Source organism: Atheta coriaria, unplaced genomic scaffold (assembly GCF_025399875.1).
Source record: "Atheta coriaria isolate IRGN ID8LTWV9N9 unplaced genomic scaffold, Caltech_Dcor_3.1 hic_scaffold_9_pilon, whole genome shotgun sequence".
Classification (NCBI taxonomy): domain Eukaryota; kingdom Metazoa; phylum Arthropoda; class Insecta; order Coleoptera; family Staphylinidae; genus Dalotia; species Dalotia coriaria.
In genome coordinates, this window is record NW_027045451.1 from 7,797,915 (window position 1) to 7,819,816 (window position 21,902).

Genomic DNA, 21,902 nt, shown 5'->3' on the forward strand with positions numbered 1-21,902 from the left:
TAGCTGCCATTTATACATTGATAATTTTTCAAAAAAATACACATTTCATTAGAATACTATCTATATACAAATTACATTTAATTATATTCTGTTTTTGAACAGATGATGCGTTTAGCCAACGTAAATCATAATATTGTGCATACAATTTAAGTCTGTTAAATCTGAATTGATCTGTGTGTATGTGTCTATATGTTTGTGAAACAAAAGAATGCGTGTTACAAAATAAAACAATCAGATTGGTCTATTACATTAAACTCTTATAACAATTAATTCGCTACCGGCCATGCTCCGCAAAACAGCGAAGCAGAGCTCGGCGCGAATACAAATCCATCGGTTACAAAAGAAAATACTGTTTGTGTGACGTTATGCCAACTGGAATGTTGCTACAAGAATAACTGCACGTGATGAAGTTGCTCTTTAACATATTTTTTATAAGATGTTGTACAAAATGACTTCACGCCATCGTTGCCATCATCCAGCCAGGCGGCAACAATGCGTGGCGCCATTTTAGAGCGAAATTGAAGTGATGCGTACCTGACACGTGATATTTATAAATAAATAAATAAATATTTAGTACATAACTAAAAGATAAGAGAAGAGAACAATGAACCGATGCGATTCTATCGAAATCGGTTGAAAAAGATAATAAATTTGTTAATAATGATAATTTTTTCCTTCTTGGGTGTACACTTGGTTGTCTAAAATCTGCTTGTACAAAACTATGCAAAAGTTACAAAATAGACAATGATGTATGTTCATTCATTGTGTGTTCGTTAATAATATATCTTTAGCTACAATATTTTAAGGCACAGACAAGTTACGATTTTATTCCGAGTCTACGTTTCACTACGGTCTCTTTGTGTGCGTGTGTGTACACGTTTTGTTTTCGCTTCAACGCTCAATGTGTGTTCGGATACTTGTTTCCAGCGTTTTAAAACAATTAAGTTTATTTCGTTTCTCCGCCAGCGCGCGTGTTGTTGGTCTTGGGCGCGGTTATTTCATCGAAAAGGGTACATCATTCCTACTTATATAAACACGTAATAATTAATAATTCTAAAATATATATTATATAATACAATCAAATCTCCATAAGTCTCGCACAGAGGCGAGCTTACTTTGTTCAGGACTAGAATCATAGGACATATTCAATAGTTAGGCTCAATGTACGTACGCTGTTCATCAATATTCGTTCATCTGTTCATATTCGATATCATTTTTGTTAGAATAAGTTAAAAATTAAGCTGCCATTTTTGTTTTCGGTTCATATTTTTTCTCTGTGGATGGTTGATTTTATTTGTGTTGCTTGTAGTTTTTGTGTTTATTTCCGGCCAATATATTCGATCTGTTTGAGTAAAATGCGCTTATCCTCGGTGAGTAGTAGAGCCTCGAGGCAACCCGTGAAGTAGGTGGTCGAAAAACATTCCCTCCTAAAGCAAACAAACATCTAATTAGCAAATATAACGACAAAAGTTTTCAAATGAGGTTAGTCAAGCAAAAAAGACATGCAAATGTAATGCTGGTTGCACAAAAACTCCAGTCGAAAAATGTTCCCCTTATCCTGGTTACAAAAAGTTAAGATAAGTTTTAAAAATCACGAAAAAACGCAGGTTAAATTGTTATTTTTCGCATAAACTTGCATAAATGTTAAAATAGATGTTTAAAAAACGTTGCTGGGTTAGGTTTGTTATTGGTTTTAGTTCTTGATCGTGCACGATTCTTGTTTCGTCTGTACCTATACACCGGGTTCAGCCCCGTGCAATTGCTTTATCCACGTCTGCACCTGCTCCATTTCGTCTGTAAGCTGCAGTGCTTCCAGACACCCCTTGAAATAATCTGTCGTGAAACAATTTTTCCTGCAAATAATCCAACACAACATAAACAACTTACATCAATCAGATTAATATAGGCAACACAATAAGCACACCACACATACGATGATGCGAACGAAATTGCATATAGTTACGTCAACTCGGACGTACATCTAATGTCACGTGATTATTATTGGGCCAAATTTATGCCTTGAACGTCAAAGTAGTCGTAAAATTCGCAGCCGTGTGACATGTGACAAAGCGAATGTGATTTTTTTTTGCGCGCGAATATTCGCTATTTTTACATCAATCATCTCTCGCGAGAGAAAAGCAGGGCACACATGGCGGCTGGCGGTTTTTACTTTTACTTGATATTGAAGATAATTAGTTTTTGGCAGCGGCGAAAATTCGCCCGAAAGTTAATTCAAGCCGTGACCGCGCTGCGCAAAAATTCGCAATAAAACTAAGCCATGAAATATTTTAAATAGGAACGTTTAGTCTTCGCAGAAAAAAAAATTACTACCTCAACGAACCGAAACAAATGTTGGGCACATGTCGTACATTTTACATTTAGTGCGTTCGGCGTGTGTGAAGACCAATAGAGGCCAATTTGTTCGTCATTATTCATGCTCGTAAATCTATTCGATAAGGCCGCGTTTAACAAATTGCTTTTTTATTATTATCAACGCATATAAAATCAAACTTGTTATCAACATTTGAGAAGTGAAATTAATGTCTATTGCGAAATGGTATTGCGCAAAACGCATCTTATCTCGAAATATTAATAAATATTACATCACGCCGCACGACAGAGAAAAATAACACAGAATGTTGCATTTGCATTTCTTCATTTTACGACCTGCAAATGCAAACAAGTCACATTTCATACTGGTATCATGTGAGTTGCATAACTTATAGTATATATAATATATAGTATATAATATATAGTAGGTTGCATAGGTTGTGGTTTACCTGCATGAGGAATGTAGATTCGTCTCCCTGAAGAGATTGTAGCAGTCCTCGCAGATGCGGTCCAACCGCGCGAATATGCTCTTGTCGTAGACGCCTTTGCACTGGATGTCAAAGAACGACCGCTTGGTGAGATGGTGCGTGAGCAGTGGTTGCGTCCGTTGTGTCGGACTGCCCGAAGTCATCTGAAGAACCAAAGCGACAGCCATGTATGCCCACACTCCTTGAGTGCTTATGCTCGTCGGTCTGTGATGCATCTGGAACAAGCACGAAGATTTGTTTAATAGTCACGCTTGGTTGATGCCACTGGGCTAGTGCTCCTGCGCACTGAGCATTAATCGAGGTGTGTCCGCGCGACGCGCTGTCTCCCTAGTTCAGCCTTGGATATTGGACATTTTTCAATGCAAAGAACAAAGAAATCGCCGCGTTATATAACCAGTGCGATCACGATGAACAAAATAGCGAAGTAATTATAATTTCAATTAATTTTCTGCATGATTCATGTAACCCGTGACTTTGGTTGTCTAGTTTCAGGGGTTTCCCGATTTCCCGCCTCAGTTACAGAAGGTAATCGGCGTAATTATTGCATTGATTCATGTTTTCTATAAATAAAAGTCATTACATCGGTAATAGATTGCTCATTGCTAGTTTATTTATAGCATTTTACCTATTTATTTCTTCATACGAAACCTTCACGGAACTGCAAAACTGTTAAAGTTGCTAAGCGCCTAAACAAACGCACAACACATATCGACGCAACTCACTCGCTAAGGTAACTAACACTCATGATTCAATGTTTATTAATTTAATTATAAATGAAACTGAAGGAATTCAACTTAAATGACGACAATTCGTGCTGCGTTTTCATTGCATCTGACGCAAAAGCATCATTAATTTGTACGTATCGATTAGTCATTGCATATTTTTTGTGCAAGATAGTTTTAATTCCGTACAATCTCGTGTGTATGTATGTGTGTGTGTGGATTTTCGCGGATCGCGGAATAAAATCGAAAGGCTTCAAGCACGACGAAGCGTGGCCGGTTCGGATGGATATTCATCGGCAAAACCAGCTCGAAGTCAGCTCGAGCGTGTCGAATTTCCGCTCGCGAAACATAATCTTCAGCGAGCGCGCGCGGCGTCGTTACCGGTGATAAATTGCGCGAGCATGAATGCGTGGGCGCCTAAGAAGAATCACTAGCAGCGATTTCAAAGGAACACCGTTGCACGATGAACGAAAATCGAAAAATTGCAAATGATTTATTCAATGTGTGTTTGTGCAAACAGTGAAAAAAGTCGACATTTAAGCAGAAAATGTGTCATTAATAATTTATACGCACGACGTACACGACTAATTGTAATTACCAAACAAATGGCACAACGATCGCAAACAAATGAATTAATTGAGCGTAATTATGCAGAAAGATGTCAATCGCAACGATTTACGATTGATTCCACGTAGCAAGTGCACCTGCTCGATCTAATTACTAAATACGCATCGATAATGTAAATTAAACATGTAGGTATATGTCTGAAGTGTATGTATTGCAGTGATAAAAATGTCTAAATATTATTTGATTTGAGAAAGTTCGTTCGGGATTATTCGCACCGAGTTAAGTAAGAATAAGAATCACCAAAGTGTGCAGCACGAGTTAAAATATGATCGCGCCGTCGTTGGCGGTCGGCGGCTGAGTTATGCGGTTTTTCGATATCGGTTTTGATCTTGCGCTGGGTCGGTCGGTCGAGTTCTTGTTCTTGCGTTCAGATTGAGCACAAAAGTAACAGTCGCGCGGTGCGGCTTTTAATCCGTCCGTGCGCCGCTCGGTTTTATTTATACTTTTGTTTGTGTACACGCATAGTTTTGTTGTTTCGCATTTTCCAGCGCGCGCGCGCGGCGCGGCGTAGCGGGTTCGCGAGTCAAGCGCGCGCCGTGCAGTCTGTGCCGACTCGACCTTGCGCCATTCACGTCTCAAAGGAGGCGTGCTGCTTGAGCCGCGCTGGTGGCCGGCGGCGGGCCGAGCGGCATCGTGTGATCGCGATCGCCGGTGATATTTACGTGCGGCGCACATAAATTATCTCTCTGCCAACAATTTCGCATGCCGCCTTTTTTCTCGCGTTGCGTCGACAGGACAACGTTATTGGATTACAATTTGACGTGCGAGCACACACATATACTGTTTGGCGTTTATTTCCAACGAGAGTTGCTTTACTCACAAACGCGAAAAACAAACAAAAAACGGCGATGACCATAAATCTAGTTCATGATCTTATGATGATTTTTTTGACATTTTTAAGGTGAAGTTTTGTACATTTCACGCGGAACTGGATCAGGGACCATTCGCGACGGATTTCTTTGATGATCGGATGTTTCCTGATTGCTTTCCTCGAAAAAATAAAACAGACCACATCTAATTATATCCTAAACACATTTTTTGTAATGCGCGAAAATTTTTGGAAACAAACTTAACTATAAAACAACCATTCAAATAAAGTGAGTTAGTTTCGTTACTAATTAATTGTTCCAAAATTAAGTAACATTTTTCATTGATTCTCTCAGAAATGTTCCAAAACTTATTTTCAAGTAATTAATAATTAACAATATTCACTGACTGTTTTTGACAGCATTGTTTTACGCATATCTGAAGACAATATAGAAACGCAATTGAACACGAGAACAAATATGCATTTAAGCATAGATAGCACGTGTTGGAACGTGCGGTGTTGCGTGAGTGCGTCCAGATCGTAATGTCTCCACGAATGCGTTTCATTATTAGCCGCATTAACGCCGCTGTCAAAACAATTGCCCTCTAGTCAGGGCGGGGAACGGCGGTGGCGGACACAAATCGTATGAAAGTCGCTCAAAGCCCGATCCTGCGCCATCGTCTCTCTCTTCCGATTAATTTATGTGTAATGCATGAGTATATTTGAGCGCGGTTTGCGCATTCGGTTATTGTCACCGGCAATGCGAAAGACCCGAGTCGAGCAGATGCGCGATGAGATGTTAGCAGGCGATTCAATTGAGGCTGATTCGTTCTCGTTGATTGAATTTGTACAAGAGTAAATAATAATCTATGCTTGCGTTTATACTGAATGTTACAGAATCTTCAATTAGAGAAGTCTTTTGATCGTAGATTAGTTTAATAAATAAGAAATTATTCATTTACTTCCAGACTATTTGGGTTAAAGATATACCTAATTCTTCCATGAGTGAATATTTAATTAAATTCTATATTAAATATCAAAAAGATTTTGCAGAACTTTACTTATTCGTAATATTTATAGATATACTGAATTAAATAATAAACAGATAGGTAAATATTAATTGAAAATTCATACTGAGATGTACGTTATAAAATTCCTCGCACACAATTAAAGATACTAATTTTACCGTATCTAATTTACTGTTTCATTATATTAATATCAAGAGAGAGGCTTAAAAGCTATCGCGCATGCGCAATGCTGCCAGACCACTCAATGTCTTAAATCACCCCATCACCTACTGCAAAAAGTGGCCACTAATAATTTTACGACTCAATAACTCTCAATACAAACAAGTAATAACACTAAACATTCGTTGATATCGCCATTATCGCGTTATATTGCATAACACAAACGCGTTGTCCCGTCGCGTCGCTTTTCATAGTTCACGCCCGCCGATTTCACGAAGCAATCTTGCGCTCATCGAATCTGTAAATTTTATTTCCATTCCCAATTTTATTGCCATTCAACGAGCGAATCTTATTGCTGTGCGTCTCAACAAATAAAGAAAAAAATAACACGTCCAATGCCGGACGACTGCTGGGTAACAACCGCAAACGCGAAGTGGCCGGGGTCTTCGGTCTGTCTTCCATTGAACCCATAGAAACTGCAATAAATCGCCACAAAGTTCACACGACCGCAAATAGCTCAAATATTCGAAATGGCAAAAACGTGCAAAAACACACACACAATATTATATCGATTATATCACTTCCTTCTTCCGGTAAATAGCGCGCAAGCGAGCGGCGTTTTTAACCTGTTGCGCGTTTCAAAGCTGGGTAATTTACTAATTTACGATTTTACGATGTTAATGAAACTTTACACATCCGTCAAAGCAATTAGATTTTGTGTATGATAAGTTGCCTATGTTTAGTTGTTCTTGTTTTTGTTTTGGAAGTTTAAATTGGTAGTAGACGCTACGTAATCCCCCGAAATAACACATAACTTACTTACTCTTGTTTATTTTGGAATTGTCAAAAAATAAAGGTAACGAATTTCACTGTGCGCGCGCGGTCGCGAGACTGTGTTGCAATGCGCGCATAGATTAAACTTATTAGAGGAGCAAGAGAAGGCCCGCGCGCGCCGCGACGACTTTTGCACAGCGACTCAGCGACTATTGGAAAGTAAATCGGCTTGAGAGCCGCGGCGCGACGCGGTGCGCGAACGCGAAATTACCACCGGAGGCGCGCCAATCAAAAGGTGCGCACCGAATTTCGCGCACACCTGAATGCACTTGCTCCGTAAAGCGCACATGGTGGTTGCCCAAGCTGACACATGCGGGCGGACGTCAACAGAAAAATGAAACAAGAGAGGATATCGATAACAATCGCACACCCACCCGAACTCGATGGCTGCTGGCCGGCGTGACGTGAAGAAATAAAGATGCTCGGCGGTGACGATCACTTTCGACTCTTCGACGATGATAAATCCGCTCGGACACACACGTATTTTGTATGTTTTTGTGTGTTTGGCGTGTTGTTTTGCACGAGTTGTGATCTTCGGCGCGGTTTCGCGAACTCTGCGCGCTCCCGCCGGGAGAAAACGAGTCTGCTGCCCCGGTGAAGACGCGGCCGAAGACGAAGGAGACGCGGTGTCTGCGGCAGGGGCCGCGGTCCGGAGAGAGGAGTAATCTACTACTTGGCGGCACAGATGTGAGACGCCCCGGCGAGTTGTGGAGATGCTGGAGATGCGGAGAGAGACCGTGTGCTACGTGAACGCGGCGCGGTGGACTACGCGCTCGCCGGCTGGATTCGCCGCATATGTACACTTTGACACACACGCTTCTTACGTCATCGGGGTGGCCGGCAGGCGGCGGCGGAGGTGGGAGCCGCGGCACGCGTCTGTCAATCAAAGGTGCGTCCCGCCAAAAAAAAAACCGCATTATTACTCTACGGTAGGCAATTACAAGCAACACCTGGTGAGTCACATGAGAGATCCTTTGTAACAATTATCTTATTGAACACATTACTTTGGTGATTTCAATGCGGTGAAATGGTTTTAATCAACCGGTTAAAAGTTCGATTGAATAGTCAGTCATCGAAGTCCTTTTATATAAAGTCAAATTCAAGTTATCTTTGACATTTTAAATTTCTGTAAGTATCTAATGGCACCGTTACGCAAGTACTAGAATTTAGCAGTGGACCACCACCAATTTTAAACAACCCCTAAAATTCAGTTCAGTCTCCATATACCAATATTAAATTATATTGAATTAAATAAATTTGACATTATATAAATTCACGTGACTATTGTAACCCATTGAATCATAAACAAAATATTTTAAATATAAAATTAATTAAATTTTGATTTATGTATCTGCTGGTATTTTTTGTGTGCGCCAAATTTTAAGTAATACCTTCCACGAAAACGTCTCCAAAAATAAACTTTTCGGAACTCAGACTAAGCGTATAAAAAACCATCTAAAAACTAACTTGTCACTAGCATCATCATTTCCGGTCAAGATGAGTCGGCTATTTTTTTCTCTCAAAATTAACCGGCACGCAAAAAAAAAAGTTAGACATTGCATTTCTTGCTAATGTATCCGGACGAATTAATAATTATCATCTAATGATATATTCTTACATGTTTTAATTGTGTATTCTTAGTAGTTGACATCATTGCTGCAATTTCAATTGACGTAAATTAAAACTTTACAAATTACAATTACATACGTATGTCCTTTTCCATTCCACTGCCATTTTTCATTTAGTTTTCTGGGTAATTGGTACTTTTGTACTTTTAAAACATTTTTAATTGCGACAGATACGCGGAAAATCAATATTCGAAAATAGCTCGACGCAAATTTCGATTCGATGACGTCAAATACCTGTTTGCGTTTTCAAATGTACCTACGTTATACTCACCCCGTCCCAAAACAACCAAAGTCCACAGGAATTCCAACACAATTAGAACGTCGACGTGTGGTCATCATCCAAACCCAAAATTATTTAATATTTTAATGCGCAGTAAAATATTTACGTGAAGGACGATTGGGAATTTGCATGAAGCAATTTGCCAATGCAAACATGTTAACAATTTTAGCACTTATTATTTGTTTGTACTAGAATTAGACGCTTAAGAAACTCTGATAAGATCTCAAGAACTAACCAGAGAGTGATTCAGAAGGTGGCACAATTGCATCAGAATTTAATATGTGTGCCTACCCAGAAAGCTGCAGGTGATGCAATAAACTCAGTTGGTCATTGTTACTTTGAAAATGTCGGACATGTCAATGTTTTGCATCTTATTTTCATTCTACGGACGTGCTTTTGCGAAAAAAAACACTTCCTAGAATTTACGGAATAAAAAACATACGAAGAAAATATGCCCGCAGAATATTTAATAAGTAAGTATTAAATTTAGATTTGTTGCTGGTTTATTTCTTGAGATGTGACTGTAAAATATACTTCAGGCGTTCAATGATATGCAACCAGTCGTACACTGTGCACACGTGGAGTATAGCACACTATTATACGGAACAGCATTTTAGAATGCTGTAGAAAATCCTATTTTCAGGAATAATATAAACTGTTGAGTATAATTGAATTTACATATATATATATTGATATATAACTTCTTCCTATGTTTTAATCATATACACGGAACTTAAGTCAAAGACAACATGTTTACCATTAACAAACCGTGATAAATAAGTTTTAAGTATAAAAATGTGAATTTTTGAAGTTTAACTTGAATGAAAGGTTTGTCCAAGACTTTGTGTTGATTAATAGCGTTAACACGTCAATACAGAGCGATTATAGCGTCATCTCGACATATCTCGAGCGATGGTCATTGGTCATGAATTGTCGCGACCGTATACAGAGTGTAGCAAAATTATTTTCTTGAGTTAAAAATTATAACCAATAATAATGCATAAAAAACTATGATGGATAAATAAGTAAATTAAACTTATATAAAATGCAAGAAGTTTCGCATGTGTGAAACTTAAAATTTGAGTAATTTTTGTAATTTTCGGAAGCTAAATAAAAGTACCTGTATATCAAGTGAGACAATTCACGCCACAAAGGATTGGTTATCAAACAAGGTCGAATTTAAAATCGTGCGAGTGTCGCACTCGGTCTAAGACGAAATAAGAAGATTCCCATCGCGCGAGCTATTTTTACAATCGCAATTATCGCGCGCCACGTTTTCGCTCCGCTTAATAACAATAAAAACTACGCGATGGGTCAGCGTGCGGCGCAATCTCTTCGGCGTCAATCTCGCCCGCGGTGTGCGCCGTACTTTACGAGTGTATAAATGGCGATGCACTCACCTAATAAATCCAGCGCGAAAGAAATAAAAATCCTATATCGCTACAACACGTAATAGTCATGCTGGCGCTCTTGTGGGTTCGGACAACAACACTTGGGTGACTTTTTCCGGGTAAATTTCACGTCCTGGCGAGCATAATGCGCGCTCATTGAGACTATCGAAGCTGTGCGGGCGACGCCACTGTTTGCGCCACCGACCGACTCGTCGCCTCGTCTCTTCGCGTATCAGCCGCGCGCCGACTGACAGGCCGCTCAGCCGGCAGCGCAGTCGCAACAGTCGCCGCTGGAGCACCGAATAGAACACAGGATGGAGCCTATTAAACTTATGCATGTGGCGGCGTGTGCGCAGGTCGGTCGCACTTCGCAGTAAAAATAATTCGTTTTTAGTCTTGCATATCTTGCACATTCAACTATACGGAGTATCAGTGCAGTAACACGTTGACATCAGTGACATCTACATAAGATCACATTTTGTTGGTACGATTACCCCCTAGAATTTAAACATTATTTTTATACTTTATAACCTTTTATCAATAAATTCTCGATTTTTAATTCAGATCAAATCTCAATGTTTTTATTTATTTGCATTTTTTTCATTTAACCGTTAAATCAATTGCAGTTGATGCCACTCCGGCAAACATGTCAAGAAATGGAAATAAATGAAACAAGTAATTACATTTCTAAAATTAAAACCTAATGTTTCTAGTCACATTGAAATTGATGTGGGAGGATTGTATTTGCATTTGATTGAAGCGAATGTAAATGAGTTTGGAGCACTGTTGTACAACTTGCTGAATGACGATGTACTATTTGATTCATGATTATTATTATTTTTTTAATTTGTCCATATTTTAATTGTTATTCTACAATTTGTGGGAGTAAACGATGTAATGTTAATATTGTGCAATGCAGTCTAAATTTAGGTATGCTTCGGGATAGAGTTGAGCACTTCCAGGATACTCCTTTCAGTATCTCGCAACAGCTTAACCCGTAGGATTCTCAAGCATGTAATAAATGGTAAGCAGCAAACTTTTGAATTTGATGAAAAAAATATAAAATATAAAAATATAAGATTGTTTAACCTACCTAATCTTGTTCAACCATTCGACAGCCATTCGGGTTAACTTAACTTAATCCAAATGAAATCATCCACCAATGCACGAAACGAACACCCGAACTACTCGAAAGACAACGATGGACTGATTATCAACGGTCCTGGTACGAATCCCTAGGCCAATGTGTTTCTAACAAGTGAAATATAACAATAAAAGACTAGTCACCGGGAATTATAACTCTAAAGATAAACTTCATCCGCCGATGGAGTTGGCTCTTATCGAAGGTAAGCTTTGTTTTTACCGGTGGTGCCCACCCGCAGTGGCGTGGGTACCTGCGCTTCGAGTGTCGTGTGTCGACACACACCACGCCCGTCCATCAATCATGCGATAAGGATACAATTAGAAGATAAACGGCGCCCGGACGGTTAATCGGGCGTCGTAATTTTCATTCTTTATTGGAAAAAGTTTCTTGGAAATTTCCAGCAAGCAACCAGTGAATGATAAAATGTTTCACGTTTGTGAATGCCACTTTACCAAAAAGGGCAATGAAATGCATCTTTTTAAAACAAACACTGGTACGCAAATAGCAGGAATGTATACACTTGCAAGTTATTTTCAGATTATTTTGAAATGTATATTTGGCTTGTGGTAAAATGTATATTCCAGGCTATACTAGAAATTAAACACTGTATAAAGTGCGTCAATATAAAAAGAACGTATTTCCACTTCCACCTTTAAAGCGCCAGTTTTTTTACGCGTTTTTAGATACAAAACAGTGGTACTTTAAATACGGACGGCCTAGGCTGTGAGCCAAGCACTTTACTCCCGGGATTTATTCACAGGGGCGGTGCTTGAGCCTGCGAATTTGACTACGGTGAAATGCCATGCGCCACTTTGTTTGACCAGTGAAAGCAAGTTTGTGCTGCTGCTGAGGCATACGTGATAACCACTACCCTACGATGACGTTATGACACATTTGCAACATTTTTATTTCATTTTCAAATATAATATTTTTTCTAATTATTATTAATAGACTGAAATAACGGCCAAATTTGGCGCCCTCTCACCAGCCAAACCTCCAATCCGTGGGACGCTATACCGCATCCGTTTAGTTCACTACGATCGACCCAACAAAATTTCGGTTTTTAACAGTTTTAGACGCGTGCCACTGCTCTGTATACTAACAAGAAAAGGAAAAATTACCTATTCTGGATTCTATGATGAGATCATGTGAAAAAAAGTGAAGAGAAAATGACAAAAATGAATGCCCAAAATAATGATATGACGTGCAGAAATTAGTAAAAATTTAGAAATGAACCTGTGTGATGGTACCGTAAAATTGTATGTACGTATTTCGTACATAATTTACCAAAAAATAACAACTGGCTCTGGTCAATTAAATGTAATCTGTTGTCGACTGTCTGCAAGAGAACCTTTGATTCTGCTGTAACAATTTGTCACTGGTCATATGGTAACATTTTCCATCAAGGTAGAAACAGTTTAATAATTGTAAACATTTTTATGTTTATTTTATGCTTATGAAAATTAATATTAAACATTATTGAAAAATCAGTGTACGCTAGTGGACCAGGTTGACATCGATGGAACTTTATAATTGCTTCCGCTACGGTACCGCGCAAGGTAAACCAGCAAACGAGTCAAAACTCTGAAAGGGCGAACTTCCGAACTATAATCACACGCTTAATTCTTCACGCGAAACAACCGGAACTGTAAACAAATCGTTTATAACATGTTTTTGTATAGTTAATATACAAAGTTATATCGTATAATTTTCACATATAAAACGCGCATATATTAATTTGTCTTTCCAACGCGTTGAATTAATTGTATATTATAGTTTATGGAATATACTGCACGTTAACCAGTGCCCGAATACAAATTTATTACTTATTACATGTAAATTTTTGATTTGCATAGATTTTGAATTATTTTAAAGTTCAAAAGTACTAAAAAATATAAGATATCAATAGTTTTATCTTTGGTGGATAGATTTAAATAATTGTGAAATGGTTCTACGCCTATAAGTCACAAAATAAATCGTGAAAGGATATAATATAAAACTATTGCAATTACAACTCTCGAACTGTCAAAATAGTCGTTGTGCTGACGACACCTCACATCACTAGCTACCCACTTCATGTTTACCAAATATTTGCATTGAATTACAATACTTTTGTATTGTATCAATCCTTAAACGATCTATTGGGATACAACTTCAGAATTAAAACTTAAATAAAACAATGTTTATTGCTCATTGGAAAAACCTCATTTCATACTTATAATAGCAATAGGTCAAAAAAGACTTTGACATGACATTGAATCAGCACAATTCACGGAATGTTAACTCTGAATTCAAAGTTAATTGTTTCTGAGCGGAAGTCGCGCATTCCTTCACATCAAATGATACGTCTAAAGTTTACCCATTTGTTGGTTTCTTTTCAAGTTTACAGTTCTCGGTTTTAACTTCACTTAATTTGAATTTCCGGGATAAGGTGCATTCTTATGTTTTAGGTGTTTCGCGCGGAGCACAAGATTATGGGGAATATGGGCGATATGTCACCCATAAACAAAAATTTGCTTCTTTAGCAAAATACAAGTTTCAAAAACTTTTTTTGGATAACGTAATCATGCTTTAACCGCTTTTCATTTTTGAGTTAATATAGTGGCATCGATCCTGAAAATTCCTGCCTGTTGAAAATTAAGAATTTAATAATTCTTAATACAACATTCTAAATAAATGGAAATATAGAAAAAAGTAAAGAATTTTTGTAGAACATTAACTTTGTTAAGTAGATTTTTCATTGAAAATTATTAGAGTTCTAAGAGAAATATTCTCGAAACAAACGTATGAAAATAATTATAAGAACACTATTATTAAAATCACATTTGCATAACTCAAGTTAATTACGTTGAATATTTCCTAGCAAAAAATGATAATTCCATCTTATCATGCGATCTGGAACCGCTTCCACAGTTACTGATTATTTATTACGCACACAGTAAGGAATGTTGTAGCAACATGCCAACTTTAGTAAATTAATTCTTACGTAAAAATAAATGAAAAAATTGCACAATAGTTGTTCTGGAACTTATGAGATCTATTTATAACAAAACATCATTTGTCAATTAATCACATAACTAAAAATTTTAACAAATGAAGAAAAAAAGTATTTGGCATGTGTTTCCGCCCGGGTTCGAACCGGGGACCTTGTGCGTGTGAAGCACACGTGATAACCACTACACTACGAAAACATGACTCTGTTGGAGTCAAAAAGAGTATAAAACTAGTTGTATTTATATTACTAATATAAAAAGCTTAAATTGAATGGCTCAAAAATTATTCAATAAAATATGTGTAAGACTCTTAATTGCATGTAATGGACAAATATGTTTCAAAATATTTGATTTTATTCATTTCATAGGTTAATAGCGTTGAAATATTGTTCGTAGTTTTAGCAGGTACGGCATTTTTGGGTGGCGCTAGTATCGCTTCAAAACTTATTCTCAAGTTGTGTTTCCGTAATTTTTTCTTTCAAATTAGACCTGTTTGGCTCGTGAGGTAATTGTATTAACAAATAATGAGTTTTATAACACGTGAATGAATAAAACAACCTAATATTTAAAACAATTCTTACCTTTACTAACGTAGAGTTGCACCCCCGACGTAGATAGCCCGCTGCTGGCCGCTTGATTAAACCGCCTCGCCGCCCTGTGACGAATCGCCTGCCATGCACCGAGTCAAAATACGCCGCGGCGGCGTTCGCGCGTTTCTCTTATTTGTATCAAGTATCAATGCGGGAAAGATCCTTGAAGCTGCGCCCCGCATGATTGTCGTCATCCCCTTGGACGCAACGGGAGCATTACCCATCATTAGATTCCCACTGTTTGTGCTGATTATCGCCGCAAATTACAGGACGATCATTGCTGATTTGCCGAATTGGCGCCGATGCGATATTTGCGCGGCGGAGCGCATCCACGCATCAATTTGCTACAGCGCGCAATTCCGAAAATTAGTCACATGCACGTAAGACGCAAATTATCTAAGCTAAATATAACTCGACGCAGAAAAAACAACTTATGTTTATATTTATAGTTATTTGTTAATAACTTACCTATCTACAATTTTGTTATAGAACACGTGTCGATGTCATATTAGCGACAGTCAATCATTAAGATATAAATGGATTTTAAAATTGAGAGAGTTTTTAGTCTATTTGCATTGAATTTATTAATGAATCGACAATTGTTTCGCCGGTGAAGGCATCGTCAGGACTGTCAAACTCACAACAAATGTTAAAACTCCATATGTAGATTATTATATTGTCAAACTTATCCCAAAGGTTGTTTTCTCGTTGGCACGTATCTTGAAAAGTCAGCAAGTAATGTCTGGAACCAGCTGAGTCCGTCGAGAAAGGCGGTTCCTCGGAAACTCCGAACCAGAAAAGGGACCAGTTTCTAACTAGTCCCAATTTGTGATATTTGTTTAATCATTTTATTACAATTAATTATTTATCTTTTCAAATTATTTAAATCAACCCTATCTGTATCTCATGTCTTGTTCAATTTATTTATGTAAAGTCTCCTGCAATGGGTTAATTAGCAAACTTTCACATTTGCGGCTTCAATTAGCCAAATTTTCACCTTTCTTCATTGCACTACAGAAGAACCATATCTCCAACGCTATTGTTGTGTAAGGCGGAATTTACGAGCAAAGGGTGGCAATGGCAACTCCACCAAACACATCTTCTGTCTACATTTCCTTTTCCACTAACCTAACTGTTTGTTTAATTTACCTACCTCCAAATCTTTGATCGCTCAGAGATGCGATGCACGAGGACACCAACTAGAGAAGTTATTTGAGAATAACCCAGTTGTGATCCTGAACGAATGAAGACGAATCTGAATGACCAGAGTATCTTTTGGTAGGCGCGATGATCGTGGATTTTGCACCATAATTCTTTCAATCAGTACAGATAAAGCTTTTATAAATCGCGCTAAAAGATATAAAACCGAGAAAGCATCCTAATTTTTTTTCTTCTTCTTTGAACGTCCCAACAATTTTGGAAGATGTCAACCTTCTTACAGCAAAGTGTTGTAATAATTACCAATACCTACTCTCTAGACCAAGGCTGGCCAATGGATTTTCCTGGAGGGCAAATTTTTTAGAACGTCGGCACCAACAGACTATGGCCATTCATACATAAAATATTATACATATACAAATTCCAACTTTGGTTTGTGCGACGGGCAAATTCTCATTCATGGCCCGCGGGCTCTGAATTTAGCCATGCTCTAGACCTCTAGACCAAAATCAATTGTTAATAACGCGCCGGAGTTTAACTCCCACAAAAAGTTGCACAATCAGATTTCACCATGGACGAGGCGAACTTGTCTCTCTCAACAATTTATACATTTTTCTCCAGGATTTGACTCAATCTTACAAGCATTTGATATCCAAAACGCATTTCTTTATCCAAATTAAACAGCCGTTTGTCTTGATATTAATAAAGTTGTGAATTTTGAGATGAATTGCCTTTTGCCTCAAACAAACTGTTGCGATCAACTGTCTTACCGAAGTTCATTCCGGGAAAACTATCGGATTCCTGTATGTGATGATTTTATCATGTGGGTGGTTGATTCACAAGTTTTTCAGGCCCAGTTGGACTCTGTGTCCCAATTGATTTGTGATCATTTTGCCTGATTACCTCTGCCTCATCCCGCACCTGCTTTGACTAAAAAGGCGAGTACATCCGGGTGGAGGATTAAGTTAGGTTGGTCACTGATCATTAACAAAGAAATAAGAAATTGAAATGCAAGACCGTATTTCAGTTTAATAACGATCATTACGCTGATCTCAAAACACAGTAAACTCTCGTGTCTAGGGTTTTTAAGATATTTAAAGTCACGTGATTTTTATTTTCCTATTTTTTGCAGAATATGTAATCAATTGATAATATAATATTTATTTAAAGTTTACGTAATTACAACTCAAATAAAATTGTAATTCTATTATGTATAATTTAAATAAATATTAAAAAAATAACATATTTTTAAGGAATTAGTGGGACAGTACGTTTTATGGAAAGTGTGGATTTCATAATAGTTGCCCGAATACATAATTCTGAGCGATATCAATTTCTGACTTATTATAATATTTAAAAGGTTATCCTAGGCAACTATATATACCTCAAAGTGTATTTAGTTGAGTACAGTGAAATATAAAACGTTCGAGGAAACTTAATTCGACTTGAACATTGCACTTTCACAAGTGGCAACCATTTTGTCAGTCTGTTTCTACGTCGTAGCCTTTACGCGCTTCGCATTTTCACTAATCATAAGCAGCTAGTGTTTTAATAATTTTATAAGCGAAACTGTAAAACAAACATTAATGAAGATAGGATTATATTATTTATTTAAAAGTGGCCTTGTTACATAATCTACTGCTGTTAGTACCTTTTTTATTGTTACTTATAGACTTACAAAGCAATATTAGAGAGACTCTAGCACTGGCCCATTAGCTCAGTTGGTTAGAGCGTCGTGCTAATAACGCGAAGGTCGCGGGTTCGATCCCCTCATGGGCCAATTCCCTTTTTGATTTTCTTAACATTATTTATTAACATGCTATCGATCAGATCAGTTCTAGTTAAAAATTCAGCTTGTGCATATTCCGGTGCTTTAATATCTGATAAATTTGTTCTTGTAACTTCACATTTAATAAACTCTGCCACAAAATTCGATGGAGAAAACATAGAAACATTTTTTGTAGTCGAAAAATGTGAAAATAACTTTCAATTCAAATCGCGAGAAGCATTTTTAATCGGAAGTTTATGTGATGATACTATTAAAGTAATTCTACGAAAATGTTTTGGAGATATAAACGACTATAACCAAAATATTTCTGATATTGTGGACTTATTCACTATTTATGTCTTGTCATTTAATGAGAAATCAAATATTGATGAACTCAAGAAGTTATGGAGTTCTCATATGGCAGCCACAAATTATGGCTGCGATTTGAAGATTTCGGATGAAATCTACATAAAAGCTGCTCCGTTTGGAAGCAGACAATTAATTAATTCATACTCTGGAGGCATTATTAGCAATATAATCAGTGGTATTATATTAAGTGATTGTCCAACCGCACTTGGGTGTGAAGGTGGCGTTGTGATCGCAAAAAATAAGTAAGTACCGATTTGATGTATGCAACCAAGTTTGCACATGTTGGTAATGTGTGTTGTCGAACCTATTAAAAGTAATATGAACAATACATGAAAACTTCGAATTTATCATAGCGGTTTCTTTATCAATTGTTTCATATCAAAATTCACTTCCAGGGACATTCCAATCGGTGTTGTTGTTTCCTCTATGGCCGGATGGCGTGGTGAGTGGACCGGGCTTACATTAGCAATCACATTTGAAGCAATATTGAGCAATAAGACGCAACTGAGTAATGAATCAATTGGTATGCAGTCATCGCAATTACTAAGGATGAATATGATTGGTAATAGTTAAAATTTACAGTCATTAATGTTTATTATTTCTATGGAAATGAATTCTAGATAAAGTAATAAATTCTCTCGTTTACGTTAAGAGTGGAAGCAGCTGGGGCACGGGTATATGCGTTGATAAGCAAAAGCGTTTAATACTTACTAACGCACACGTAATTGTAAGCACGATCACTGAACTAATATTATCTTTTAACAACGCAAGCATGAATTTTTTCAGACACATGACGCAAACGTAAAAGTAATTTTCCGAGACGTTTCATCTGAAGCTCGTATTATATTCAAAGCACCTGATAACGAACAATTTGACCTCGCTGTACTGCAATGTGATGATCTAACCTCATTTCACAGCTTGCAAAATGTTACGTTTAGATGTGACGCATTGGAAGTTGGTAGGTAACGTTATACATTTTAATCTAGGCAATTACAAGTTGGATATATTTAGGTGAAACTGTTTATACTTTGGGATTTCCACTTTTTGCTCATACTACCCAAATGCTACCAACAATGACGCGTGGTCATGTGTCTTTAGTAAAAAAGGATGTAGTCATGACGACATGTGCTGTACTTCCTGGAGCTAGTGGTGGAGCGCTATGCGATTTCAAAGGGCAGTTAGTAGGGGTAGTCACTTGCAATATAATGAACACTGCGGAAGGACTCAGTTATCCACGTGTCAATATGAATATTCCGGTACATTCAATTCTGCCTGTTCTTCGGAGATACATTCAAAGTGATGGTGGTAGCACGATTAAATTGATTCGACTTTATTTTTAAATTTATTTTATTTTCAGACGAGACCGTGCTAAACGAGTTAATTTTAGATGATGATCGTAAATCAGACTGGGCTATAAGCAAATTGTAAGCTTAGGAATAAATAAATCCCTTTTTTGGCAATAAAACAATACTTTAATAATTTGTATGTTTGTAGTTTTCCTGCCCAACATAATTCTCCAAATTAAACAATTGTCACATTTGTTTTTTCCTTTTCTATTTCCAGTAAAATACAACAATGGAAACAACACTAAATCAATTATTTGCAACTCTTTGGAAGTGTTGGAGGATAAGACGCAAGCACTACGTCAATACAATAATCGTAATCTTCCTGCCTATGTTACTCTATGGCATTGTTTCCTGGAGTCGAATAAAGTGTTGTCAAATAGGTCAAAAATACGTAAATACAACCACCTACATTGAACCAATAACTGAAGACCAACTTTATCAACAATATAAAGTTGATATTTCAAGCACCTACTTATTGTACGCTCCTTCTACCAAGTTTAGTAATCAGCTAATGCGAGAAGTTCAAATAAAAATGGAGATTTCAAACAATAGTATATTTTTTTTATTTATCTAGGCAATGTATATTTGATTATGGGTTTTATTTTAGTGATACGCTCCTTTGACACAGAAATCGACCTATTAGAATTCTGTCATAAGAATCTTACATCTGATGGTACTGTTTACGCAGTAATTTTTGGAAATTTGGAGAATAACACAGATGATATACCAATGGGCTTAAATTACACTATACGTAATTTCGAAAAGAATGTCGATTGGAATACTAATTCAAGGTTTAATGTTATAGCAGCAGAATATATTCCGAATACAGGTATTTGCTTATTTAAAACAACAATACATCCATCTAATTTATATTAATTTTATTTGTTTGTTTGACGTTCTAGGCTCTGAAAAGTATTTTAATAATGCTTTTATTAACCTACAATTAGCCATCGATAAAGAATACCTACTGATGAAGAATAAAAATTCATTAGGCTTTGACTTATCTTTTCAGGAGTTTCCCTATCCGGAACATATAGATGATTTTGGATTTTCGGAGATCTTTATGATATTTCTACCGCTGACAACGGTCATCAGTACGATATTTATTTTTCCGGCAACTTTAAGGCCCATGCTAGATGAAAAAGAATCTGGTATTAAAGAACTGTCTAAAATGATGGGGTTACATCCTAGTGTGATGTACCTTGGTTGGTTCATTGATGCATTCTTGCCGATGATAATTCCTGCGGCAGTTTGTACAATTTTAATGAAACTAAGATGGGGCTACGCATATGCTGCAATTGAATATTGCAATGGATATATTTACGCTATATTCTTATTGCTGTATTTTACCACTTGTATTGCCTTCTGTTTATGTGTCGCTTCCTGGTGTGACTCAAGTAAGTAATTTTTAGAAAGTTATGATATAATGGTTTGTTTATTATTATTTATAGCTGCATTTTCAACTGCGTCAAGTATTGGAATATGGATCATCATGTATATTGGATCGCAAAGCATCACAAATCTATCAGATTTGGGATTTACTCTTAATATAATATTATTTTTAATTCCTAATTTTGCAATGAAGTCCGGATTTAATGCAATCGCCTTATATGAACTCAACGGACATGGAATTCAATGGAATAATCTATTTTCTACTGCAAATGGTGATGTAAACGCTCCCCCTTTAGGATATTCCCTGATAATGTTCTTAGTTGATATTATTATCTTGCTTGTTTTTGGTTTTTACATTGATCAAATTCGTCCGGGAAAACATGGGCTTCCAAAACCGTGGAATTTTCCTTTTATTGCCATTTTTAGTAAGGGCTTGAAAAGAATCAAGAAGAGGGAGCAATATAACGAAATAAATTCAGCAAATATAAAATTTGTGGAAGCTAGCACGAGGACTGCTGGTATTGCTATAAAAAAATTAACAAAAGTTTATGGTGACAAGATTGTTGTCAATAATTTAACGGTAAATTTCTATGAGGGTGAAATTGCTGTTTTATTGGGCCGTAATGGTGCTGGCAAAACTACTACCATGTCGGTGCTCACTGGTATGACAGAAGCAACTCATGGAAATGTTTGGATCAACAATTATGATATTTCTGAGAATCTCAACTACGTGAGAACTGTAATAGGAATATGCCCACAGCACAATCTACTCTTTCCTGAATTAACGGTCAAGGAACACGTATTATTTTTTGCTAAGGTATTCATAACTCACTTTATTATCACTAG

General features: G+C 37.1%; 2 protein-coding genes, 1 long non-coding RNA gene and 2 other non-coding genes across 11 annotated transcripts in view; 3 read left to right on the top strand and 2 right to left on the bottom strand.

Moving 5' to 3' along the window:
• ITP (ion transport peptide) lies at positions 1-15,153 on the bottom strand. Of its 5 annotated transcripts, none has more exons than XM_065311745.1 (4): positions 15,015-15,153; positions 2,781-3,034; positions 1,733-1,853; positions 1-1,427 (listed from the first exon to the last, which is right to left on the bottom strand). In XM_065311745.1, exons 2-3 carry the CDS (start codon positions 3,032-3,034, stop codon positions 1,733-1,735), a joined length of 375 nt encoding a protein of 124 aa, XP_065167817.1. In that variant the 5' UTR covers positions 15,015-15,153; the 3' UTR covers positions 1-1,427. The 5 variants fall into 5 exon arrangements, with proteins under 5 accessions (XP_065167817.1, XP_065167816.1, XP_065167814.1 ...); XM_065311744.1 differs by lacking the exon at positions 15,015-15,153 and adding an exon at positions 10,306-10,506; XM_065311742.1 differs by lacking the exon at positions 15,015-15,153 and adding an exon at positions 7,372-7,774.
• LOC135798788 (uncharacterized) lies at positions 1,852-3,407 on the top strand. Its single transcript, XR_010549782.1, has 3 exons — positions 1,852-2,706; positions 2,760-3,243; positions 3,306-3,407. It is a non-coding gene; the product is annotated as an uncharacterized lncRNA (long non-coding RNA).
• The window catches only part of LOC135798775 (phospholipid-transporting ATPase ABCA3-like), a 15,828-nt gene continuing 4,569 nt past the window's right edge, over positions 10,644-21,902 (top strand). Inside the window, exons 1-7 of one of the 3 annotated variants that reach the window (XM_065311724.1) lie at positions 10,644-10,780; positions 11,216-11,320; positions 11,415-11,642; positions 19,882-20,215; positions 20,272-20,493; positions 20,567-21,061; positions 21,116-21,873. In XM_065311724.1, the coding sequence (XP_065167796.1) occupies positions 19,894-20,215; positions 20,272-20,493; positions 20,567-21,061; positions 21,116-21,873 (1,797 nt within the window). In that variant the 5' untranslated portion in view covers positions 10,644-10,780; positions 11,216-11,320; positions 11,415-11,642; positions 19,882-19,893. Of the gene's footprint in view, positions 10,781-11,173; positions 11,321-11,414; positions 11,643-19,547; positions 19,621-19,675; positions 19,743-19,881; positions 20,216-20,271; positions 20,494-20,566; positions 21,062-21,115; positions 21,874-21,902 lie in introns of those variants that run through there. The other 2 variants (XM_065311725.1, XM_065311727.1) reach the window with 2 other exon arrangements.
• Positions 14,559-14,631, bottom strand: TRNAV-CAC (transfer RNA valine (anticodon CAC)). The gene has a single exon. It is a non-coding gene; the product is annotated as a tRNA-Val (tRNA).
• Positions 17,888-17,961, top strand: TRNAI-AAU (transfer RNA isoleucine (anticodon AAU)). Its single transcript has one exon. It is a non-coding gene; the product is annotated as a tRNA-Ile (tRNA).